At 38.0% G+C, this 27882-nt stretch overlaps 1 protein-coding gene across 2 annotated transcripts; it reads right to left on the bottom strand.

Annotated features, from left to right (window-relative positions):
• Positions 1 to 3603: 3603 nt before the first annotated feature.
• Positions 3604 to 25790, bottom strand: cabp7b (calcium binding protein 7b). Of its 2 annotated transcripts, none has more exons than XM_030743152.1 (5): positions 25682 to 25790; positions 4500 to 4643; positions 4301 to 4413; positions 3844 to 3991; positions 3604 to 3743 (listed from the first exon to the last, which is right to left on the bottom strand). In XM_030743152.1, exons 1-5 carry the CDS (start codon positions 25788 to 25790, stop codon positions 3616 to 3618), a joined length of 642 nt encoding a protein of 213 aa, XP_030599012.1. In that variant the 3' UTR covers positions 3604 to 3615. The 2 variants fall into 2 exon arrangements, with proteins under 2 accessions (XP_030599012.1, XP_030599013.1); XM_030743153.1 differs by having other exon boundaries at positions 3616 to 3743; positions 3835 to 3991.
• Between the last annotated feature and the right edge of the window lie 2092 nt (positions 25791 to 27882).

Raw genomic sequence — 27882 nt, 5'->3', positions numbered from 1 at the left:
GTGATGTCATACAAATAATTTTTTCTTTTCTTTTCTTTTCTTTTTTTTTTTTACATAAAGAGCTAATATATGGAAAAAAATATCTGTTTTTATTGCCAGGATGACTCTCAGTAGCATATATTTCCAACCTCTGGTATAGCTTTCAACTTTTAAGATAAAAGAGCAAGAAAAAATATATAGAGTTTTGTTTGTTACTTTGTTAAAGAAAACATTCCAAAAAATGACAAATAAGCAGAAAAGTTCATGAGTGCATGGCATTAATACATGCAAAAACCTTTATCTGAATGTCCAGTCAAACTGGAAAATTATATTTGAAACCTGAACCCCCTCTTTTTTTTTGATTAATAGTTTAATTTTTGTTTTGTTTTGTTTTTTACAAAACATTATGCTTACATTCATAATAAATCCACATAGATTTAATGCATTACTTTCCAAGTAAGAAAATATAACCATGTTATAATTTAAACAATATGTTGTTTTAGTGGTCCATGTAAAAGCCAGAAAACAACATTTTTATGATATGTTAAATTACTGTTCACAGCATACTGCAAAGTTTTTAGTATTCTACAGTTTTTCTGAATTGATAAAACACAAAATCCGCTTCTCTGTATCAAATGCAGTTTTCTAACTCTAGCATTAAATGAATCACTCTTCTGGCAAAGTCATTTCTTTTTTTTTTCTTTTTTTTTTACCAAGTCAGACATAATTTGCAGATCTCATTTACTTTTGAATGCGTTCTCTCTCACATATTCCACAGTGATACACTTGTGATGCATAATGGGAACCGCAGGAGGCAGAAGTTAAGCACATTTCTTCTTGCTGTTAATGATCTTATTTACTCAATGTAAGCCAGGTCAGACTACACAGCCTGTAATTATGAGTTGTAAGTAAAGCAGGACAAAGAGTTCAAACCACTGCCCACATATTCTCTGTGGCCACCAAATTCTTGAATATTTACTGTACAGTGCATTTACACTCACTGGTCACTTCATTACTTAAACCTTGTTAGTACTGCGTTGGACCCTCTTTTGCCTTCAGTACTGCCTTAATTCTTTATGCCATTAGTAGTCTGACCATTATCCTCTGGAATCAACAAGGCATTTTCACTCAGAGAACTGCTGCTCACTTGATACATGCCACATTCAAAGTCACTTAAATCACCTTTCTTCCCCATTCTGATGCTTGGTTTGAACTTCAGCAGGTTGTCTTGACCACGTCCACATACCTTCAGTAAATGCACTGAGTTGCTGCCATGTGATTGGTCAATTAGAGATTTGTATTAGCAAACAGTTGGACAGGTGTATCTAATGAAGTGTATCTCTGTAGAATTTCAAGACAGGGAGACGGACCTTTTTCTGAATGCTTTGAGCATTGTGTTGCATTTTTCAATGTAACATAATAAGTTATCATTTTTCAACTCTGTGTGTGTGATCAGCTTTGAGCAGAGATTAAACTGTTTTGCTGCGATGGCTCGCTTTTGCCAGAGGAGACTTTTGTAAATTGCAAGTTTGTAGTTTATAAATTGGGTTTTGTGTTAACATTTTTTTTTTTTTTTTTTTACACAAAGGTATAAAGTGCCAAGAAATGTGTCTTTTCAATTGTGAAAAACTGTAATACTGTGCACATCCACGAAAAAAGTCGACATTTACAGGAAAAATGTCAAATACTGAGATTTTTTTTTTTTTTGCAATGATCACTTTACAAATTGCATAATTATTTGAACACTTACACCAGAATTCAATAATTGATCTCACACACATTTAACACACATTTACTTCTAATTTAATGTACATGCAAGTTTGCAGTGTGAATTACTTCATAATCATTTGCTATAAATATTACAGTTATTATGTAGTTTTATCTAAACTCTAAACTTTTTTGATTTATTTATAGCTGGTAGCTCATGTCATACAGCTACTCAAATGTCTTTCAGTGCCTCGTTATGTTTTTGATGACTCTTTGAAACATGCAGCAACATTGTGCATGTATTACAGGCAGACTATGGATATAAAACATGTTTTTCATTTGTGTCATCAAGATATCAGTATTTCTCTTTGAGTCTGGCCCTTTTACATAAAACCCATGCACACACTCTTGTCTGGTTTATTAGAGGGATTCTGTGATTTCCTTCTTTGACACACTTTTAATTTGGAGTTTACTTCAGTTCATTTCTTCAACTACAGCTGTTTCACATTTCAGCTGAGAAAACATCCCTTTGCTTTAGAGGGCAATCTCAAGCTGCTCAGCCAAGGAGGCTTCTTGTGAGCTTTAAAGCAAAAATAATTAATTCGGAGAAAAGCGTGACATCTTTTGAAATGGGCCCATCTGAGTTTTTTTCCACTGATAATTTGACTGGAGTGCGTAACGTGTGGTTGTGGCTCACAGTCTATGTCTGTGGGTCACCCAACTCTTCTCTTTCCAGCTGTGATTCGAGTTCCTGTGCTTGTTCACCAGTTTATGCCTCTTCATGCAGAAAATTTGGACAGTTTGCTTTTCATTTTTTAATTGTGTCCATTCTTTTAAATATCATGTGCCTTTGGTCTAACAATGTTGCTACAAAATACCGAAATTATACTGAGTGGATGGTTTAAATTTGTGGCGTCTGGTGGTACAAGCGACAAACCCGAGAGCTTGCATGATTTCATAAAACCCTCTGTGTGCTGGCCTTAAAATACACGTAACTTGACAATATTAACTCAGGCATTGTAGCAGCTTATTGAGAATGTACAGCAATGCTTTTGGGCTAGGTACTCTGATGTTAACGTTAGCTTGGCAGCATGATAATACTTGACATAATTGGTAACCCGTTTATGGTTCATGTGTCACTAAAAGTGACCACAAATATCCCCCAAATGGCAGAGAAGAAAAATTATCACCAAATTTATTAGATCTTAGTGTGGGTGCCACGAATGACTCGCAATATTCATGGCAAAATTTCAGGCTGGATTAAGGGGTGGACCAGCTTTATGTTTTGAATTGAATGGGCATTTTTTTGGTATTTTTAGATCACAGAAGGTGCTGGTTAAGTCTGTTAAACCTGATGTAAGTTGAAAGTCTTGACACACTACAGTAAACAGACACATAAGAGACACGGCATGCAGTGCACAGTGATTTGTCCTTATGTTTTTAGCTCGATTTGATATTACATAGTATGTGGCCCGCTTTTGTATTGCTTTATTACTATCATTGGTGCTGTCATTATTTGGTGCACTCCAAATGGCAGGGTTCTTAGGAGCAACATTAAATGCACTGACAAAGCACAGCTATTGTTACAGCACTTGCTGCACTCTAAAATTGGAATTGCAGCCTGATTCTGTCTAATCTTAGAAAACATCAGCAATCTTAATAAATGAGATGTAACTTGTTTTGGATAATAATCAGCCCTTGAGATACTTTTCTCTCATCCTCCTTTTTTTTGTTTACCATTGTCTATACTATGATTAGTGGTCATACATAACCACCACATGACATCATTTTATCCATAACAGACGCTATGATTGCATCATTGTGGGTGTCAGCTGTGAATAAAACCCAAAATGATAAAGTATTTTGGTTAACATTTGCATTTTCACTGTCTCTCTGTAAATCCTTTTGTAACCAGCAGGCACCACGTATTTACTTCATCCCTCTGCGGAGCATTTGATTTGCTGCAATGAGCATGACGCTGATGATGAATGCAATAGCGAAGGCACAAATCAGGCTTTTACGCACACAAGTGTGTTTTTCCTGTTGTGTTGGGCTCGCTGTGGAAAGATAGAGAGATTGAGAGAAAAAGTAGCACACATGAGAGTTTCAGTGGCACTTTAAAAATATAAGAAATACATGATTTAATACAAGACGTACTGTCAATGTCCACATGGGACTCTGGGCTGTTCAGGTGGTTCTCCTCAGTCATGATGATGTTCTCAATGTCTTTCATAGTGAGATGGTCACGGAAGGTATCATAAAGCAGTCTCTTCAGCTCATCCACAGTCAGTTTCTGCATGTCGCACTGGGAAAACAGAAAACACCAGGAGAGGTCTAATTAGCAGAGGAAGAACTTCTGCCTCGATGCCCCTCGGTGATGCACATTAATTGCAGGTCAGCAATAAATAGCAGTGTATAAATGTTTCATTGAAATCAGACATTAAAGTAATTAATTTGATTATGCTCCTAATCGCAAGGAATGGAGATACTGTGTGCGCAAAATGCGAAGCAGTTATCTGAGGGGCATCATTTGTGAGCGCTAATAAATACTAATGCTTGATATTCAAATGACTAGATCTAAGTTTATTGATGGTGGTTATGAGACAGTGCGTACCTTCCAAAACACTGAATCAAAGTCTGCTCCATTGAACTTATCAGGCATTCCAGCAGCAGAAAGTTTAGGACCAAGTAATGTGACAAATTCTTCAAAGCCAACCTGGCCATCGCCTGATGAAATGAGTGAAATATAAACATGTCACTGACACAGCTCACATATTGGAATATTTGCAGCAGAGAGAGCAAGAGAGACGCACCATCCATATCAAGTCTTTGGATGATAACCTCCAGCTCCACCTCATTGGGCATGTAGCCCAGTGAGCGCATGGCCATCCCCAACTCCTGCTTAGAGATAAAGCCATTCCCATCTCTGTCAAATACTTTGAAAGCCTCACGGATCTCTGTGAAGAGGAACAAGGCACAGAACAAGCATGTTAATGGAGCACTATCATTAAACCAGTGGTTTAACACGTTGGTTTTAATGTTGGTGAGTAAAGAGTATTTATTTTTAGAGTTTAAAATAAAAGCAGCTTCAAACAGTTGCCGTGGGTCACGGCTCAAAAGACTATAAACCCTCAGTCTTAGATGTTTGTGTTTTGAGAAGAAGAAGGCATAGCTGAATATTTAGTGTTTGAAGAGTGAAGGCAACTTTTTCTCTTACTTCCCCCATGAGCCAGACTTCTTCACTGTAGTGAAAATAGTGGTTTATTTTGAGTAAATCCTACCTAAACTGTGCTGCTGTGGCAAATGCTGACTATTGTGTTAAATCTGCTGCTAAACTGAGTCCTCAGCAAATGTTTGAGAAACAAAAAAAATGCCATTAATGCTGAAAATTTGTGACAAGGCGTGGGAGGCAAACACTACTAAAAGACCCATTAATCCTCGATATTTTGAAAATGTCTAAAACAGAAAAGCACAAGCTTTTAGAAAGACTGTAACTGATTATCATTAAATGGTGACCACAAATCGCTTTTCACAACTTTGCAAATGCAACGGATCACTGCTGAAAGTTCAGACCGATCAATTCTCATTAAGTGTACACTCAGAAGAAAAAAGCATGTTATTGTATATTTAGCAGAACAACATAGAGCATCACTCTCTAAGGTACTGCAGCTGTACATCGTTTTGGTTTGTAGAGTGTTCAACTGCTGGTGACCAATTTGTATCTAATGTAACAACAGAAAAGTGGACATTTTACAAGAGGTACAAAATTAGATATAAGGCAGCAGGCACAGGGAAAACAAAGACGGATGCAAACCCAGAACCTTCTAGCTGTGAGACAACAGTGCTGCTCCACTGCATAGTATACAAAACAGAGTCAAGCTAATCAGAATGCATTAAACTGTTTTCATTTGATTTAAATGAAACAGTGAAACCTTAAAATCTAAAAGAAGAACTGGTGCAAATACGATCCTTTTCATTACCTTATTTGCTCTCAAAGAGGCACACATAAATCCTAACTATAGGGACAGAAATAGAACTTTAGTATACCCTTTTTTTTGAAGAGTGTAGGTTGACTGTTTCAGTAGAATAGACTTGGACAGAAGCACTGCATTTTAAAATTTCAGCCCATACAGCATGATGGGGTCAGTACTTAAAGTTTTAGCATCTGAAGGAAAGACAGACATAGCAGCCAAGTGTTTTAGCACTATGCATAGCACCCTCTTTCTTTCTTTCTTTCTTTCTTTCTTTCTTTCTTTCTTTCTTTCTTTCTTTCTTTCTTTCTTTCTTTCTTTCTTCTTTCTTTCTTTCTTTCTTTCTTTCTTTCTTTCTTTCAACTTAAATTATTTTTTGTAAAACTTGTTTCCAACAAAACCGTTCTTCAAACCAACAAAACATTTACATGTTGCAAAAATTGCTGCAAAACTCATCAAACTTGTAAAATATCAATGCTTCCATAATTGCCTACAAACTATCATTTTAATAAGCACATGAAGCACTAACTACACCACTGAGTTAGTGTGTATAAATGAAAATGCCACTAGCTGTGGTTTATCTGTGTGCAGGGCATAGCAATTAAAAAAAAAAGGAGTGTACAAATGTGTATGGGTGTGTATTCCAAATCCACAGAAAAATCCATCTGAATAAAACACGCCATTAATACAAATAAGGGGAAAAGTTATTTATCCTCTGCATCATGTTGCAATATTATGGAAAGTATTGCCTGGAGTGCTGTATCTCAGTGAAATTTTGCAGCAATTGTTTTATAAAATGACAGAGTGCAAAGCATTTAGTTTGGCACAGAGGCCACTAGCTCCAAGTGTTTTCATGCTTTCATAGATAGTGCTTGAAAAACACCCACAATTAATGCTGGAATACTTCACAACCAATGACGGGGGTGGGGTGGGGGGTTGAATATGTAAGTGCACGGTGTAAAGTTGAGCCCTCTGCCAGCGAAGTGGTATTTCCTGAGTCATACGATGAAAAAGACAATGTTCCAGTCTTCCTGTCTCAACGAATATCTGTTTTATTTCAGGGTTTGTTCAGTATAAAAGCAGAGCAGTTTTTATGAATCAGCCAGCAGCGTACTGGTAGGGAGCCACTGGCCTGTGATAGATATTTAAGGGATTTCTCACTGTGATCTTACGATACAGCGTTTCTCTTCATTTATAGTAAGAAACATCTTCTGAGCCAATACCTGTTTCTGTGGCCATAGTACAACCGCTTCTGACATTGAAGGCTGTGAGCAGGTTCATGTGTTTCTAATTAACACTGCAACTTTTGGTAAATAATCCATAAACATTGGCATTTGGCTCCTGTCCTCACCCTGCATCACAGTATTCTGTTTGAAGTGGTGAAAAAGAGCAGTTGCACTTCAAAGGCACCGAATGGCGGTGCTTCTTTGATGTAGATCCTCAAATATACAAGACTATTCAATGCTAGCTCAGTTTTTTTTGTGTGTGATCGCATGAAACAAGAAACTAAATGAACTGGAACAATCATTTATACATCAGTATATCAATGATATTAGTCAATACATGAACAGCGCTAGTCTGATACACTACAGAGAAAGAAAGGTACAAGAAGACTGAAATTAACAGAACAAACACGTAGACGTCCATCTAATCCACCTGAAACCAATGAATACTTAGACATTCATCATACATCAGCATAAACTAAACACTCTTGTGTCTTGAAAATTGCTTCTAAGCCAAGGGCTTGGATGAACTTTTCATATGTAAAGCACGTGATTATGCAGAGAGCTTATATGATGTAGAAAACCAATTTGCATGCATGTATGTGACTTGGCAACCACAATTAGCATGCAAGCCCACACGAAGACAAGCACTAGCTATCCATCTTGTGTACATGAATGACTGCAGTTTTTAAACAATAGCTTGTAAATTGTGGCTGTAGTGACAGTCTATAATCCAATATAAAAAAAAAGAAGTACTACAAGAAGAAAGCCTTTGGAGCATAAATTGAGGTCCTTCTGGACAAGTGACACTCTCTGTACCATACCTTGACATATCAGACACAACATATTTGTCTAAATTACACTCAGCAGCACTGCTTGAGTTTTGTTATCTTCCCTCAGCACCATCCGAGATTCAATGCTGTGACCTCTGATGCCAGTGACAAATAATGAATTCTCTTAGCCAGCTGAGCGGTGGCTGGACTACAGATTGTTTCACACCACGAGGAGTGAATATTTAGCTGAAAAAAATACACAGATGCAATCATGAGGGACACAAGTATGTGTTTACTTTGCTGAAAATTTTGGTTATAATTTGCATTTTTTAACATGTAAATGTTGTTTGTCAAGATTTGATCCTCCACAGACTAAAGTATTTCACTATATTTTTTTCCTCTTTCACTGATAGCTCCAGTGTAATTGATTAGCTTATTAATGTAGCAGAATATGTAGATTTACTTCTGATAAACACTGTATTTTTAAAGTTATTACTGACAGAGATTGGACATTTGTTCACCAATCAATACAGACATCTTAACTCCCAGTGGACCCATATGTTCAAGCTCATTCTGCAGAAGGGAGACACTTGAACATCGCAACACAGTGCATAGATGTAGCCTGACAAAGTCTCAACAAAAGTTATTGTTACGTTGTTGCTGATTGTGTCCAGCTCATGCTTGTCATGCTGGTTATAAGTAAACTATTTCAAGCACACAATTATGAGATATTTGGAGTACTAACATTGCATGTTGCACATCCCTCCAATAATATTCACTTGTAAATAAACAAATATCCACAGAAAAAAAACCATAATACAAGACAATAGCAATGTTTGGATTTTTATTCAATGTGGAAAACATTCAGCAGATTCAGGTCTTGGTCTACTTTGAGTCCTTGATCGGAAAATGTGTAACCTTGCACTGCTGTGAGGGTACAACCACTCAGTTATCTAAAGCAAAGGCCTGGCCATGAAAATCCTTGAATCGCGGATTTTTATTTATTTATTTATTTTATTAATTTATTGTTAAACAAGGTCTTTATGACAGAACATTTTTAGTTTTGCTGCAATATCAGAGTGGAAGAAAAACAATCTCAGAGCAATACCATCAAGCAAATTATTAATATTAGTGTGAAATAGGTTATTGCTCAAAGCAACAACAATAGTGTGGCTGTGAAAATGTTGTGAAGTGTCTGATACAAAAACACTGTGGCATGCTGGTCATAAAAATAGTCTTAGAGGTGAGAGCACTGACTGGATAGCTGTCGCCAAGGGGGTTTACGGGTCATCCACTGATCAGAAGGTCGGTGGTTCAATCCAGACTGCGAGTCAAAGTGTCCCTGGGTAACACTAGAGCCCAGATGCATCCAGTGATGTCCATGTGTGATTGATAAAGTTCTGTATGCATGGAATAAATTGCTGTGTGAATCTGTGCGTGAATTCAATTCATTTCAACCACAACAAACAGTCGCCTCAAGGTGCATTATATTGTAAAGTAAAGACCCTACAATAACTACAGAGAAAACCCAACAGTCAAAATGACCCCCTATGAGCAAGTACTTGGCGACAGTGGGAAGGAAAAACTCCCTTTTAACCCTTTTTACTGGGAGATGACTGTTATGAGTCAACTAAAATGTAAACACATGGTCATGTTTTTTTAACAGTGACTATAGACATAAAAGATGCACATAACCACTTTGATGTCACCTACCAGTTTGTGACGTTTCGTTACGAAGCTAAAGAAGCTCTTTAGCAAACGAGTTTTTGCTGTAATGTTAGTGAGTCATAAAGTCATCAGGTCATAGTCATCAGAAATAAATGGGTAAGAATTTAAAAGAATGCCAGTAGGAGGGTTTGCAAAAATAAGATTATGATCATTTGAAAAAGAAATGACAAAAGTGGTGATGCATGGAAATAAAATGTACTGAACTAAAAAGAGCAGTACTTTTTTTTTTTTTAAATTGTGAAATATATGAGTGAACCTCACACCTCCAATCCAAATCCAAAACACAATCTGCTTGAGTGTGGAGATGTTAGAATAAGTTTGAATAACTGTTGATTCTGTCAGTCTGTTTTATTAACAGTTTCACATGGCAAAGTCAACTCTCAGACAAAAACCCGACAAAACTGTTAATTCTGAGCACTGGTAGGGATGGTTTCAACAAATATTTACCAGCACTGTGGCTACCTTTTTCTAAGTCTACAGGAAATGAGAAGTGCTGCACCGTCAGTTATTTTTTTAATGGTGCTATCTTGTGATGAAAAGCTAATTTATTTAGTTATCTCAAGATATCAAAGCACAGTTTATCTAATCATGGAATAACATAGCCAATTTTCTTCCTGGTTTGAGCTACCTGGATGCCCTGGGGAACAGGGCAAAAAATATGACATGAGATCCCCTGAAAAGATCATTTGAAATTTTTTTGTCTGTGTTTTGAGGTGGAAGAAAAATACTGACACAGTAACAGTTTCTGTATCTTTAGTCTCATGGATTATTCATAAATGTATGCTGTTGTTGATGTATGATTCATGGCTGAGGGTTATTTATCATGATTTCACTTTAATAAAGCGAGTGTGGTTTTGCGTCTTGGTGTAAGGTATGCTTATCTTCACACATAAGGGTGGATTTGTAAAACTCTCCTTCTCACACACACATACAACAAGAAATGAAAAGCCTCTCTCCTTGCTGCTGGCCATGCCTCTGTGCTGCTGAGAGATGCACAGCAGGCAGCAGGTTCTACTTTTTTGTGTTTTATCCATCCTTCTACATTACAAAAAAGTAAAAACAAAGAAAAAAAACAAAACAGGACCCACTACCAATGGCAATATCCTCATGTGATTAATGAAAATATAAATAATGTAGAAATCAAGATAACATTACAGCCCCATTTTATAATATGAACAACCCTTCAGCAGTCATCTTATTACCTTCTACAGAACTATTTTGCCCTAATTTAAGATATAACACACATTTGAGCAAAAATATGTTTTCGATATTAATAATACTCATTAGATCAAAACATTTTAAGCATGTTGTAAAACACTGATATTCTGTCATTATGTTTAACATTTCTTCAAATACTTTTTGGTAACCACATCATAGAACAGACAAAAAATGTCCATCCGGTCGTCCGTCCATCCATCCATCCATCCATCCATCCATCCATCCATCCATCCATTTTGTTCCACTTATTTGGGGCCAGGTCACGGAGGCAACAGCCTAAGCAGAGAAGCCCAGACCTTTCTTTCCCTAGCCACCTGCTCCAGCTCATCCAGGAGGACACTGGGGTGTTCCCAGGCCAGCCAAGAGATATAATCTCTCCAGTGTGTACTGGCTCTGCCCTGGGACCTCCTCCTAGCAGGACATGCTTGGAACACCTCACCCAGGAGGCACCCAGGAGTCATCCTAGTCAGATTCCCTCAACCACCGCAACTGGCTCCTTTTGATGTGGAAGAGTAGCAGCTCTACTCTGGCACACTTCCAAATGACTGCACTCCTCATCCTATCACTTAGGGAGAGGCCAGCCACCCTTTGGAAGATACTCATTTGCTCCGCTTGTATCCATGATCTTGTTCTTTTGGTCACTACCCAAAACTCGTGATCATAGGTCAGGGTAGGGACACAGACTGACCGGTAAATCAACAGCTTCACTTTCATGCTCAGCTCCCTCTTTATCACAATGGACAAACAAATGTAGACTTGATGGGGAAACTACCATGCACACTTGAATATCCTTGAGAGGATAAAGACCTGGTCCAGTGTTCTGTGACCAGGATGAATACTGCATGTCTCCTCTTGGATCAGAGGTTCGACTAATGGACGGACCCTCCTTTTCCAGCACACAAACCTTCCCAGGGAGGCTGAGGAGTGTGATTGCTCGATAGTTGGAGCGCACCCTCCGGTCCCCCTTCTTGAAGATGGGGACCACCACCCCAGTCTACCAATCCAGTGGCACCGTGACTTTGCAGAGGCGTGCCAACCAAGACAACCCTACAACATCCAGAGCCTTCAGGAACTCAGGGCAAATAACCCAGGGACTCTGCCACCTAGGAGTTGGTTAACCACCTCAGTAACCTTATCCCCAGTGATGGGACAACTTTTGTCAGTGGAATTAAGGAGGTTCCCCTACTTCTTTCAATGCCCGACTATAGCCTCAGTTGAATTCAGCAACGCCCCACCCGCACTGTACACCTTGTGAATAGAGCATCACTGTCCGCTCCTGAGTTGCTTGATGGTTCTCCAGAATCGCTTCAACAATGGATTTGCGGAACACGGACTTGATATCCTCAACCTCCCTTAGAATGTTGAAGATCTTGCAGATGGGGGCCTCTGTCAGGCATTCCCAGTGCACCCTCTCTATACGTTTAGGTGCGCCGGGTCTGTCCAGCATCCTCCCCCACCACCTGATCCAACTCACCACTAGGTGGTGCAGACAAGTGCAGACAACAGTCAGGACCTGTTCCTCGGCCCAAAGGCGCATGGAAGCAACCCTCTCATCCACCGGTGAATACTCTAAAGTACATGCAGCAAGCCGAGGGGATGCAAGGATACACACCCCAGCTTGCCGCCTCTCACTGAGAGCAACAGCAGACCAGATTGCATTATATATAACATCCCCATAATCATAAGGCAACCATGTACAAAACATAATACAACCATGTTGTTCACATTTGAGCAATACTGCTGAGGAGAAGGAGAAAAAAGAAACTCCCTTGAAAGCCATGATATAGTTTACACGCTGCATTCTGGCATGCACAGATGGCATCCTGCAAATTGCAGCAACTGGTTTAACCTGAAAATGAAAGAGTACTTATTATTCATTTCAATGCCAGGGTGTACTTCAATCAAGGTCTGTCATGGGCCGAAACTCCTCACTTAATCTCAGCTGTACAGCAACTTTACATGTAAGCACGCTTCTGTGATCCTGCTGAGAAAGTTAACTAAATTGATAACTACACAGGGAGATCTGGAATCCCATACTGAGATTCCAAAATTTGTTTGTGATCAATTATGTCATTATCTCATGAAATCAGCCTCTTTCAGGGAAACATTATCTCGTGATCCAGTTTCATTAAAAAAAAAGTAAACACAACTGTTTCCATTTCAGATAACATACACACTTTGCTACACATCCCTTTGCTAAACCATCTTCAACAAATTCCTAAAGCCTGCAGAAAAAAAAAAATTTTTTTTGTTGTTCCGGTTGATTTGTCCTTTGCTAGTCTGAGCACTCCTGTTGCCCCTCACACATCTGCTTTTACAAAAGTTGGATGACTGGGCCACTCGAGGGCAAGAAATATAAAAGCATATCATAGACTGTAAATAACCATCTGAATTTACTGAAGCAAAGGGGAAAATTTTATCAAATTGTTCCATACTAAAGCAAAATGAAATACTGAGTGACAATTTCGTGGCAAGCTGGACCAACAACTGCCAGCACAGTCATGGTGCTGACTGTTTCCTTAATAGCAGATAGGCTTGACAATTTTTATTTGTTGAGCTAGCATGAAGAATGATAGTGTCTTTTTTTTTTTTTTTTTAGGTTATTTGAGCTATTGTTAGACTTTCCTCCCCTTTTCCTCTATATTTGTCCTACTATATCTCAGTACAGTTGACACCACTACATTTTACACTTATCACTACATTTTATTCCACTGACTGAGCATATCATTGGAATAAAAGAAACCACATGACACTGGATGATGTGCAAAATTTCCAAAATTAGGAACATGCTGTCTCAGAGTGATGCTTTTGTTACTGGACTATTGTAAACCTTTATTATGTCCCAGTGGCTCACTGAAAAGCCTTCAGGCTGATCCAAAATACTGCCGTGGGAATACTAACAGCAACTGGTAAGTAAGATCCTCCAATATTAACTTTTCTTTATTGGCTCCCTGTAAATCCAGAATGATTTAAAATCCTTCTTCTCACATACAGAGACCTCAGTGATTAGGCCCCATTGTATCTTAAAGACCAGCTGTATATATTATCCAAACAGAGCACTTTGCTTTTAGATTCCAGGCTTATATGCAGCTCCTAGAGTTTCTAAAAGTAGAAATTACAGGGGAGGCAGAGATTTCAACTATCCATCTCCTGGCCTGTGGACTCCACTCTTATTTATTTTATTTTTTGTATCTTATTTTATTTATTTATTTTAGTTAGAGCTGGATCAGGTGACCCTGAACCATCCCTGCCGCCACAGGCTCATCCTGCAGAGCTCCTCTCTTCCACTTCCCTCTTTTCACTCCTCCTGTGTTTAAGTTAATGACATGCATGCCTATTGCATGTCATCAACTTTTTGTCCTCTCTTTCCTGTAGTTTGTGCTTTGTCCTCTCAGTACTCCCATGAAGCTTTCTGCAGGTATCTCTGGCTTCAGAGCTGCATGCTCCTGACCTGCAGTTATGAGGCACAGCAACCTACCGAGTATTCATTTTATATATATATATATATATATATATATATATTTTATTGTTTGCTATTTTGTACATGCTTTTCTTTTCTCTCCTCTTTCTCATAAGAAATTGCTTATAGAAAATTTCTTGGTTTCCCTCTAAAACATTGTAAAGGCAGTACCTTTCAAACTCTCTATGATAGTGTCAAGAAATGGTCTTAAATAATTTAAACTGAATTGAAATATGCCTGATGTCTTTGATTCATTAAACATGTATCTTTGTCTTTCTTCTTACTTTACTTTTTTACCTAATCAAAAACTTCTCCTGTAAAGCACTTACAAATATACCTATATATAATAACCTGTGTAAGCTTCAGTTGATTTAGCTAAAAACATCAGTCACTTTTGCCAACCCTGAGGTCTGAACTTAGGGCTTAAAAGTCTGCTGACCTTCCAAAAGAGCTAAAACATGAACATGAAAGCTGACAGATCCCACTGACCTTTCTGACCACCTAACAGTGGTTGTTGGTGCACCAAAAAACATTTTTGAAAATGGTCCATGCCAACTGATGTCCATTGGCAGAGAGTCAGTGCTGCTGTCAGGGTCAGAAAAGTCACTGAGGCTCCCTTATTTAAATCATAATGCATCTGGAAAGAGTCCAGGAGACTAACATGGCCAAAGATGACACTTTTCTGCATAAAAACAAATTAGCCAGACACCATTTAACATAACAGAGAAACAACAGATACCAGAATTTAGAATTGCAAATGTATAAATACAACTCCAATTCCAAAAAAACTTTGATGCTGTGAAAACTTTGAATAAAAATAAATTGCAGTGATTTGCAAATATATATATATATATATATATATATATACACAAAAAAATAACATGTTTAAACTGAGAAAATGTACCATTTTAAGAAAAATACTGGCTCATTTGAATTTGATGGCAGCAACACAACAAAGTTGGGACAGGGCCATGTTTACCACTGTCTAGCATCCCCTCTTCCTTTAACAACAGTCTGTAATGTCTGGGAACTGAGGTGACCAGATGCTGGACTTTTGGGAGAGGAATGATGTCCCATTCTTGTCTGATTTAGCTGCTCAACAGTCCTGGGTCTTCTTTGTTGTATTTTTCATTTCATGATGTGCCAAATGTTTTCAAATGTGAAAGATCTGGACTGCAGGAAGCCAGTCCAGTCTCTTCTAATATGAAGCCATACTGTTGTAATAAATGCAGTATGCGGTTTAGGAATGTCTCGATGAAATACTGAATACAGGCCTTCCCTGAAAAAGACATCATCTGGATGGGAGCATATGTTAAAAACTTGTATACAGCTTTCAGTGTTTCCAGATGCGCAAGCTGCAAATTCCATAGGCACTAATGCTCCCCCATACCATCAGACATGCAGGCTTTTGAACTGAATGCTGATAACAAGCAAGATGGTCTCTCTCCTCTTTTTCAATTCACTTCAGTTTTATTCATATAGTGCCAAATCACAACATCAGCCACCTCAAGGCGCTTTATATGGTAAGGTAAAGACTCTACAATATTACAGAGTAAACACCAACAATTAGAAAACCCCCTATGAGCAAGCACTTGGTGAAAATAGGGGAAAAAAACTCCCTTTTAACAGGAAAAAAACCTCTGGCAGAACCAAGCTCAGGGAGGAGCAGCTATCTGCTGTGACCGGTTAGGGGTGAGGGGAGGGGGACAGGATAAAATATGCCCTGTGGAAAAGAACCAGAGCTCCGTAGGGAGCTTTGGTCCAGATTTTCCAAAAAGAATTTCAAATTTGTCTGTCCACAGAAGAGTTTTCCACTTTGCCTCAGTCTATGAGCTTTGGCCCACAGAAAGTGGACTTTCTGGATTATATTTGTTTGTGGTTTCTTCTTTTCCTTCTTTGCATGGAGCATGAGCCTGCATTTGTGGATAGCATGGTAAACTGTGTTCACAGACAATGATTGCTGGAAGTGTTCCTGAGCCCTGAGCATTGATTTCCATGACAGAATCACGCCTGTTGCCTGTGGCCCAAAGATCACGGGCATCCAATACTGATTGTCCCGTGTGCACAGAGATTTCTCCAGATTCTCTGAATCTTTTGATGATATTATGTATTGTAGATGGTATTCCAAATCTTTGAAATTCTACATTCAGGAACATTGTTCTGTAATTGTTCAACAATTTGTAGATGCAGTATCTTGTAGATTGGTGAACCTCTGCCTATCTTTGCTCCTCAGACACTCTGCCTCTCTAAGATGCACTTTTTAAAAAATAAACCTCCTCTAATTTTTAGAAGAGAAGAACTAATTGATGATAACCTCTCTTTGAGCTCTGTAGCTCAAACAGTTAGTTACTAAATAGTACCAATAACGCCCAAGTCCATCAGCATGTCATTGTTGCTGAGATTTCTAAAGGGAAAGAGATGACTGGGATTTGTGTATTTATTTCCTTGTCTATATTTTATTAGCTAATTCTTTTTTCGGCAAGCTTTTGTGAATAGCTTATACCCATTGCAATCGTCCTTTAGTGCTGACAGTCACATCTAAGGACTTGAGTTGAATGAACTCATCACACCATAACTGCTGATGAAGGGACCCATTTAAAAATAAAGATAACCATGAAGAGAGTAGCTAAAAGAGAGTTCTTTCACATTGCATCAGAGGAGATAATGTAAATATTAGGGATTCAGAGGCAGAAAATGGCATCTTCTGAAGAAAAAAACAAGCAGTGTTATTCTCAAGGAAAAGTATTGACCATGTACTACCACCGCTGAGAAAGCCCTACTGTGATTGTCCAGTTTACTGCAAAAAAAAGCCCCTCTTCACCTTCAGTAACGATCCTGACATTGAACGATACGATAATAGAGCTGGTACAGCGGGAGGTAGATGAAGAAGTCTCTTTGCGCCACAGGAACTGAACAGAAGAGAATAACAACGGCCTCTTTTCACTGCCCGAAGTTACTGCTTGAACATGACTTCACACTTCACAATATGTTCCATCTCGCCACATTATTAAAGCTCATTTCACATGTCAGACCCATGCTAAGGTCTCATATTGGATGTCAAATTTAGGTGAGTCTAAACCAGATGAACTGCATAGTTACATGTGTCCAGTCACATTCAGAGACTAAATTTGCATAGGAGAAAGGAGACTCAGGCCTTCCCGCTAATTGCACCCTCTTAGTCAGGATCAAACGGGACCTTTTGTGTCAGTCGGTTGCTGGGATGAAAGGGATGGAAAATAAAGGAGTTACTTGATTCTTTTCCAGAATAAATAGGAATCTTTGGTTTTTCCAGCAAGCTCAGACTTCATGTCTAGAGGTGACAGAGAAAGTCGCTGGCCTTAATTGACACGATCTTCTTAAAAGTAAAGTTTTTGTCAACAAATGAAGAGTGCAGTTTTCTTATTAAAAGGCTTTGTAATATGCAAAACAGATTGTAAGGTAAAAATCAGTGGGAGAGATGACAGACATCCATTCATTAAATAATTCACCATCCCATGTGAATATGACACCCACGATGTCCATGGTTCGGATACTCAGTTTTGACAGCTGAGAGAGCTCTGCTAATGCATTAGAGCAAAAATAGGTCTGCACATAATACAAATACTTTCAAAAGAATGCAACTTTAAAACACCACTGAATGGTTTTAACCACTGCTCGGAGCGTGATTATACTGAAGCACCTGATTTTCCGGGTGACTAAAAACCCCCCAACATTAACAGCAATCTAACTGGGATTTATGGGTTTGCAGAGGAATAGCAACAAATAAACAAACAGTGAATTAATTTGCTCTGGGAGCTCCAGACTTTGCTTCATTGTCCAGTACACAAACAAAAGAGCTGTTTAAATACTCATTTAGACACACCTTAATTGGCTCGGTCCCAGCCTTTTGCAAAATAACGACAAAAATGTCAGTTTCTCCTGTGCGGATACATGCAGAAGGTGTCTGGGGACACATCGAGTACAGTGTGACACCCTCACACCCCTGTTGTTATCTGTCTTGATGTGTGAACTTAACACATCAAAATATGATAATGACTATGATGCAGCAAAAAGCCTACACCGGCCCTGTGTTTTACTGCAATAAGACATATACATGCAAACAATATTAATCACCTCATAATACTAAGTTTTACTTTGCTTACTTGTTTCTCTGGACTTGTAGTGTGTTTGTATTATTACATTTACACAAACTTGGCATCACTAAACAAAGTGATGATGCTCTGCGTGAGCTCTGCATGAGCCCTGCATGTATAAGACCTCCCGCTGTGTAAAAGTACTTAAAATTACTACCTGCAGCTCTTTGTAGGCTGAGGTGAAAACATGTGACCGGTTTCTTTCAGGAAAATTTTTAAAGGATTACAGCTTGACTTTATTAGCTTTTGTTGCTATTTTGAACTTATCACATGTACAGACAGCACAGATTTATCTTCAATTGATGTCTTTTGTTATAGACGTGATTTTTCTGTCTTTATCCTGCCTTTTTTTTTAATTTGCTTGATTCCATGCTGTTGTATTGTGTTCAGCTTTTTATACACCTTAAGAAAGTGACTTTTCATTTACAAATTCCTCAGGTTTTTCCATAATCAAAGAAAAGTTTATAACAGACTAATATTAAGCTCCTTTTGGTAGTGTTAGGTCCTGTTTATATTTAATATTTAGAATATGCCCACATCTCATCTAATGAAAAATATACATATTAATTTATTCCACCTTTAAATTGACCCGTAGGATTATATATACATAATTCATGCTTACTGGCCACTTCATTAGATACAAATACCTAATTAGGTTAATGCAAGTATCTAATCAGTCTATCACATGGTAGCAACTCGGTCAAGGCAATCTGCTGAAGTTCAAACAGGGCATCAGAATGAGGAAGAAAGGTGATTTAAGTGACATTGAACGTAGCATGGTTCTTTCAGAAACTGCCGATCTACCAGGATTTCTCTGTACTACCATCTCTGGGGTTTACGGCAAAACCTACTTTCGGCTTCCATCTTGGTCACAAGGAAACACCACAGCGGATAGCTTCACATGTTTTGATTTGGCAGATTTTTTAAAAATATTGAATTCTCTTTCTGATGCAACAGGATTTGTATCTCGCATCGTGGATATATAGCTTACAAATCTGCAGCAACAATGTATGATGCTATAATGTCCATTTGTTGAATTTGTGCCATGAACAAGACAGTTCTGAAAGTAAAAGGGGGGTCCAGCTCAGTACTAGCAAGGTGTACCTCATAAAGTGAGAAAATGAGAGTATATTTTTGATCAACAAGCAGTTGATTAACAAGTGTTTATTAGCTTCATCAAGCATATCCAAGCTCAGTATGATGATGTAAATGAAATACGGCTGTTGCCTAGGGGAAGACAAGGGGAGATTAAGGACGCAGTCTCATAATTAACATCTTGTGATGGTGTTATTTGAAATTGTGAATCTCTCTGGCCGGCTACAGCATTAATGAGCAGATCTTTGACCACAGAGAAAGACACATTAAAACTCACAGCTCATAATTATTGTTTTTAAAATGTGTTGCTTCTTAGCACTACATAGGTAACACTTACTAATGTTCAGTTATAAGTCATTTATAAGCCTTAGTGATGAAATAATACTTACATCACACTTGTGGATGATTAGTAAGTGCTCTGTTAACAAATCACAAATGTGCTGTAATAAATCATGAAGTGATCATGAACAAATTATTAGAAAATGATTAAAAGAATAAAATGTTGAATTCTTCACAAATCTGATGTAAGTATTTACTCTAGCATCACTGTATCTATATAATTTATTTAATGAATAAATCATCAGTAAATTATCAGCATATTATTTGCTGATCTATGACTTTTAAGCCTGTTATAAGCACAAGAAATGATTTGGCTATTTTTAAATCAATTGAATTTTTTTTAAACAAATGATATAAAATGTATGAACAATGTATAGTCAGCAGATCGTAATGTGTCAGTGTTAAATATACTCAGCACTTGGGTTCTGTGTCAAGTGAAATCTGGCCACAATATGAACCTTTGCACCATCTGTGACCTGCCAGTGAAGCTCCTAAAATGCATAATTTATTAATAATTTAATTAAATTGTGTTCATGATGCCTAGATGATTTTGGTAATATATCTCGGTACATTATTGTATTGCAAATGATTAGTTCATCATTAACGTAATGCTTAAACATAACTGAGCATTAAAATAAAGTGTTACCTGCATATGAACTAAACATAAACAGGAGTGATTCATTCTGCTTTATAGAGTACAAAGGATGCCCAACCTCTGTCCTGACCACTGTGACTGTATGTGTATCATTAGACACCTGCAATACAGTAACACAAACAACATGACATATATAATGTCTGCTTACAATATTGCTGCAAAAAGAACTCCATTTGTAAGCGCAAAAGACAACAGCTTTGCATACAAAGTGGAAGACGGTCTGCACTCCACTACAATGTTTGATGTCTGGGGATTCTCCTGCTGGCTGCGATCTATAAATATTGTTCACATTCTCTGTCAGTGATGCACCGAGGAACGATACAAGCTCACAGAGACTTCCAAGAGTTTAACTGGCAGGAAGTCACGGCTGTTCAGCTGTAAAACGAGTGCCTTATCTATGCCAACACATGTGTAGTTAAAACATCAGTTCACTCTGGGTTAGGCGCTGTGTTTAAGACATTTCAATACTGACAAGGTACGATCATGTCTTAATAAAGTGATAATTTGCACAATTGTCAGAAATTTTTGTATATTTGATTATGTTAACCATAATTAAATGTAACATATATAGAATATTTCTTTCTAGTGAGGTCTAAAACTTGCATTAAGACCCCCCACCCCACCCCCCCACACACACACACACACACGCACTGTGTCTGAAAATGAACAACTTTATTAGATCACCACCCAATTTAAGGTTTATGCTGCCCTAAATTAACAGTATTGGTAATTATCCAAATCACTTTTATGTCTGTGTAATGGTTAATCCACCAGTGTGTGCAAGCTCTTTAATCAAAATTATATTTCTGATGCTAAAACATAATTATGGTTATTATCCATAAATGTTCAAATTTACTGTTTAACAAAAAAGGGAAAAAATATAAATAATAAAATACATTATTATTTTTTGATTAAGATGCCAAATTACTGTTATTTACTTACATTTCTGAACAGGAAAAACTAGTTTTACTGTAGTGGTTGAATTTTACGTTTGATTCATTTCTGATTTCTCAGAGAAATCCAGTGTACTGGCTCCAACTTGGGTATAAAAATATGAATTCACTTTGTAATTTGCCCAATAAATAACAAAATAATTTTTTATTTAAATTTTTTGTGAGATTTAGAAAATATTTGTGTTTTCTTGTTTTTATGACAGGTAGTCTAATAAATTTCTATACTGTTGTGTACAGTATACATATTGTATACATGTTGTATAATTTTAGAATCTTTTATTTATTTTGGTAATTATGAAATTGGATGAATTCCAGTGTAAGCATTAGAGGTTATTCCAGTCGGTCATGTATAATGAGCTGCACTTGGCTCTGGACCTGGGATTTAATATAGTGCTTATTAAATAGAGAGAAACTTGGCACTGCATAATGTCCACATAGACATTCACCTAACAGTATTTACAGGGTAAACATGCGCATTAATGTTTAGTGGGTTTCTTCAGGGACATGATAAATATAGTAGTTGCTGTTATGCCATTAACATAATGGTTTAATTATTGCATGTGTAGTTTGTGATGAATCAGGCAGCTTTTTATTCCATGGATACAGAGAGAGCACTCAGCACCACAACGCCCAGATTAGGATTTTAAGAGATTATTTAATCACAAGTTAAACTGATCCAGTTTTAGGTGAGGGATTTACAGATCTCAAATATACAAATGTTCACTGATCTCTTAGAGGCAGGAGTGCAGCAACCACTTTTACAGTAGTTATGGTGTGAATATATATCAAGCTTTATGACAAGTGCATGACACAAGGGCAAAGGAAAGGGTAGCAAGCCTTGCTGCTGGCTCTGCCCACCTAGGCAACCATCTGTTCGAAAAACATTCCCTGGAATCTGCATATCCATTAAGAGCTGCGAGTACTTAATCAGCCTCCCTCAACTTCACCCAGTCCATTCAACGCAACACAAATCTCAGTAATCCTCAATGTTGTCATTCCCACTGATGTATTTACTTGCTTATAGTTTTCAGTAACTAGTGAAGCCGCTGGTGGTGGTGGTGGGAGGGGTGTCAGCATGTTGCACTTAAGACTGATCCAAATAAAATGTCATCTTAAAAATGGCAAAGGTCTTAAGATTGTGGGATTATAAAGATTTACACATAATCTCTGTTGAGTCTTGACTCTACCACTGAAATAATTAGGATTTCTTTAATTATATTTATCCAATTTCAGCTTAAAATCAGCCAACACATGATTCTGCAATGTAGTGAATGGTGTCTACTAATGAATTCCAACTTTTTGGTTCAGTTGTTTTCTTCGTTAACATTTACATTATATTTTTTAAGAAATAACACCAGTGCACATGCCATAGTAAATTATGTTTTATTTTTTTTAGGTCCCTAGGTCTTGTTGAAAAGTAAACATAAAATAATTAAATTTAGTTACTGAAGCAGCACAGAAGCACTGCAGTTTATGGCACTTCTGCATTGAATTCAGCAGTGAGCCAAAATTGGTATCCCTGATGGTATTGTTAATGGGAAAATCTGGTAATTGATAGGTATATAGTTTTATTCTCAGAAGGTTGGAAGTCAAAAGGTGGTGTTTTTATCCTTTCTGAAATCTGTTGTTGCTCACCAGCTGCTAGTAAATCAGATCCCGCCACATGCCCACAAGTCATTTTCTGCATGTGAATATGCAGGATCTGTGAATAAAATACATGCTATCTTATGTTTCATTTAAGTAGTCCTCTGAAGTTCTGTGGATCTGTCATGTTTTAGCTGACTTTGGTTTCATGAAGAAAAAAAGGATCTCATTTGTACAAATGCAGCCTCAAAAGTATTGCTGCTGTCTCAGGACGAATAAGGTCTTTTTTTTTTTTTTAGCATTTTAAAATGTATCTGCATTTATAAACAAAGACCAAAACACAAAACAGGAAGTCTTGGCCTGGATTTCTAGTGGCTGCACCAAAGATTCAGAGAAACTGCCCCCACAGGCAGAACTATCAGATTAGCCCATTCTTACTGCTTTTTCTTCATCTTGCCTTACCTGCAGGGGTCACTGTGTTTCAGCTAATAAGTGGGGGTTGTTTAGAAAATGTATTTTGTATGTCTTCTTCTACTTGTTTACCTGGTTTACAGTAGAAAAATCAATCAACACTAAAACTTGAAACTAAAATGAACTCTTTAACGTGTTTGTCTGGGACAGCTTGTTTTATGTACTGTGCGTGTTGCGGACACAGCATGTCTTTGCACAGGATGCAAGGTCCTTTTGTCCTTGTATTGTGTTTGTCAGTGCGTATTCCAAAGTGGTAGACAGCACGTGCCTGAAACAATGTCACCAAGAAAAAGTCCCATTGATTTAACTGCACAACTCATTGTCTGCATATTCTTTACTTATAAAAACTGATTTACTGCTATTAGTTTGAGTACGCTTGATGGTGAGTATAACTGTTAGGATACATGTAGAGATGTAAGGTGAAATAAAATGGTGGCTTGGCTGAGTTATTGGCAGCATGACATAGATAGAGGATGATAATGATCATATATGAAGCATAAAAGGTAATCTGTGTTTTTATCTGGTTTGAAGGGTTATTTCCTGGCTGGAACACACTGACTGAAACAAGGCTAATTCTAAACATGTCATATTATATTACACTGGGCGTATATATGTGCACCTTGCAAGAAAAGAAGGCGATTATCATAAATATGATTAGAGAAAGCAATTACGTGAGCTATGCAATCAGGGAACTTCTGCCCCACTATAATTAAAGATTTTGTGGATGAAACAATATTTATAGGCTGATTTTCAGACCTCTAGGAAGAAATGGGGATTTTTTTCAGAAACCCTGGGCTGCAGCAGACCAAAAAAAACCTTCATTTAAACAATACTGCAGCTCCCTCAGTGTGTGTTAAGGTGGCGCAGCAGTAGTGTAAAGGGTAAGTGGGAGGTTGCTGATTCAAAGCCTTGGACTGGCTGTGCGCTGGTAAACAGGAGAGGTTAATCTTAAACTCTCTTACCTCCCTCCACAACTACAGTGCTCTTTAATGCATTTTACCTGCCACTGGAGCAGGTGAAAAAAAAAGGTAGATTACTTGTTTTCCCTGGGCACTGCTGGGGGTGTAAGGCCATGCAAATCTAGCAGTGCATTACGTGCTCAGTGAATCTTCCCTGCAGTAAATACATTCATGGTTCAATGGTTTGTCTTACTCTGAATATTTAATGACTCTCAATGAGGAAACTAGAATTTGAAAAGACTCACCCATTACCTGAAAAGCTGTCTCATTGTTGACGGCAAAACACCCACCACCATTTTACTGTTGTTCTAATTTTTGCTTTTCCATAGCCAATCTTTTAATTTAATTTATATCGTCTCTGCAGATAGTGGATTTTCAATGTCAAATGAGTGGCTCAAAGCAAGGGCAGGCAGCCACTTGTGAGGCCTGGGCAACCTACAGACAGAAGAAGGGGAAATGGAATTCCCTATGCATAAAAGACTTGGCGATATCAAATCTGATCTGACTTATCTCTTTATTGTAGTCTGCCTGGCTTTGTTCCAAATCGCTGCCAAGTGTGCATTCTCATTGTGAGGGCCATTTTTCAAAACAAAACCTCTATTTTTAACAACTCTGCCCTACAGTTACAATAGCAAGAGAGAAGTTAACGCTTAAGTGACTCTGTCACTTGCCCTTTAAGAACAACATGAAGGGTTTTTTTTTTTGGTTAATGCAATTCATGAAAGATGAGAAGATGCAATTTATGGATCAAAATGAATCTTCCATCTTATTGATGGTTTTGCCTGCCTTCGATCTTCCAATCTACAGTTTTATATGTATGAGTTTTACAGTGTTTTTATCCATTCAAAGATCCTCCTCTTTTAACAAAAATTAGACTCTTTAGTCTGGTCTTTTGGGTGAGCAAATAACATGACAGCCAAGAAATACAGTGTATAAACATGCAGTTTACTCACAATTTCAGACACATACAGGTTGTGTTGCATATGGTATCCTTTTGCATATTAGCTGCTGCTATTAGAAAACAAATTAAAATATTTAGTTGATATACCCACAGAAGACAAAAAACAAAACCAAAAAACAAAAAAGCATTAACTTCTTTTATAGCTTAATTTGAGCCAAAAAAAAAAAAAAAAATCATGAGCAAAAAAAGTGAAGAGGTAAAAGCAGAGAGGTGACAACTAAGCATTCAGTTTGTCGGTGTTTTCCCTAGCACAAAACTATAAACCATCTAGCTCTTACACACAGAGAGCTGGTTCACAGTCACATTTGTTGAAAAGAAAATGCAGCGCACACCCACTGGAGCTCTCCAGGGTCCTGGTTTGGCAGATGAACTTCAATTTCGGGAGTTACAGCTATTTACATTACTATCGCAGGTTGAAATCACGATCAAAGCAAGCAAACAGACAGACAACAGCAACAACAAAAAGCCTCACCTTCCACTTCATCCTCAGGCAGGGTAACAGGGGTCCGGTAGGTGAGGACATCTGGAATAGTGCAAAGTCCCTTGTACATGAACCTGGTGGTCACAGCACGCACTGGCATTTCTGCGAGGGAAAAGCAACAACTGTGTCGCGATCTTCATATAGCCTCGCTCTCCGGAGTTTGACAGACCCTTTGCTACTGTCCTTGATCTTTTAGACAAAACTAAAGCAAACGAAACAAGAGAAAAAACCTCCGCAAAGTTCACCTCTCGCCGCGTTTTTTGATATTGTCGCTGAGGGTGAAAAATATGAGTAAAATCACCTCGACCAAAAATGCAGATTGTAAATTGCGTTTGGTTTTAGTGCATAGCCTCTCGCAGCGTGCTGTGATCAAGACATGAGGCAAGCAGGCAAAGCCGTTTAATAAAATTGGCATGTAAAACTTTTACTTCATAGCCTGTTGAGCAAAGCTACGGTATGTCTAGAGGCATTAACGAAGCCTTAAAGAAGATGAGCAGATGTTTGGCTTATATTAAAATCCAGATCCAATCAACGAGAGAAACAGGCTGGTTTGCAATTCTTCCAGTGCTCCTGAATTTCAGCATTTTAAATGATAAAAAAAAACAACCTGAAAAATGGCAAAAATATATATATTTAAAAATCTGCCCTAAAGAAATAATTTAGCTATTAAATTTTCCTGATTCCCATAAGGAGTCTTGTTCTTTCAAAGTCTGTTCCCGATATAATCTGCCTCACTTTTCTTTCCCGTTTCGGCATCTTCTTTAAAAAAAAAAAAAAAAAAAATCGACGATACAAGATAAAGCAGCAGCACTGGCGAGATGATCCTATCCAGTAAAGGAGGTGAGAAAAAAATCTTGTAACATTTTAAAACATTTTTTTTCCTGAAGAGCAGCTTCAAGGGAATCCTGGGGGACCCCCCCCCCTCTCATGTGACACAGACACGGTGTATAAGGCAGTGATCCTCTCTCTTCAGCTCTCTGCTCCAGCCTCAATTGGTTCTCACAAATCAGCGCGCGCACACACGCACACGCACGCACGGACACGCACGCTTTCACCATCCTGCCACCGCCTCCATTATAGCGGAGCCTGTGACCGCTTCCAAACTGCCCGCCTGTAATGCGATTATATTTATTCTTTGTACTCCAGCAGTCTGTATAACTGCTAACACAATATAAAGGTCTGCATGCCTAACAGATCAAAACAGTGAGAATAGAGCAACAAGTGTGACTTTTGAGCCCAGTCAGCCTATTTTTATTTGCATCTTTTCTCATTTATTGCTACAGCAGAATGTGGGAGACTGAGAGTGAAAAAAAAAATCAGCATGAATTGAAGCATGAATTTAGTGAGATGCAGAATATTCAAGAGAATTTGCATTAAATGCGTGTTCATAAGTGAAGAACAGTTTTCTTTTGGAGGAAGAGACTTTGAGAATACAGTGGGCATTAGTGAATACAAAGCTCTCACCCTGCAGCCGGTTTGCTTAGCTTAGCAAAGATTTGGGGAAATGGTTACTGACCAGAAGGTAACAAAATCCTTCCGCTAACACTTTTAAGACTCTTTAATTCCTCTGGTGGTTTCTGGGGGTTGTTACACTGAAGCTGTTCTGTGCAGGAGGCTTCACACATGATGCCCACTCCAGAGTGGTGAATGAGCAGTTACCTGTGCTGTTTACTCACAGGCTGGCAGTGCCTGTGTTAAAATGGCAAGAAAAAATAAATGGCCAGGGGAGAGTTGTAAACATGACTCTCCACAAAACAAAGACCAAACATATGGAAAACATGGATACAACCTCTTAGTCTGAAAAGTGGAGCCATGGTTGAAATCTCACACACTGGCATGCTTTTTTATTGTCCAGCAGGTGACTTCTCTTGTTGAAAAAAGAAGTCACACCTCAGTACTTTCCTGATAAGTTTATGGATCTTAATTGCTAGTTTAACGACTTAGTAAAACAGGACAGTGTTCATTTTGTAAATCAGGTCCTGTCTAGAGTAAAATAGACCATAAAGCAGAGTATTCCTTAGTGTGCAGCGACTTAATGATTGGCAAGTCACTATTGTATGAGCTCAAGCATCCTAAGTTTCTTAGATAGAGCCATTCCTTGCTCATGGTTAAAAAAGGAGACAAAGAAGAAGATGGTGATGGCCAATTTGCTCAAGTTGATGTTTTAAAGTGTGACTTCATATCATGGTGGC

This window comes from Archocentrus centrarchus, chromosome 12 (assembly GCF_007364275.1).
Source record: "Archocentrus centrarchus isolate MPI-CPG fArcCen1 chromosome 12, fArcCen1, whole genome shotgun sequence".
NCBI classification, from domain to species: domain Eukaryota; kingdom Metazoa; phylum Chordata; class Actinopteri; order Cichliformes; family Cichlidae; genus Archocentrus; species Archocentrus centrarchus.
This window is presented reverse-complemented; position numbering and strand designations above follow the sequence as displayed.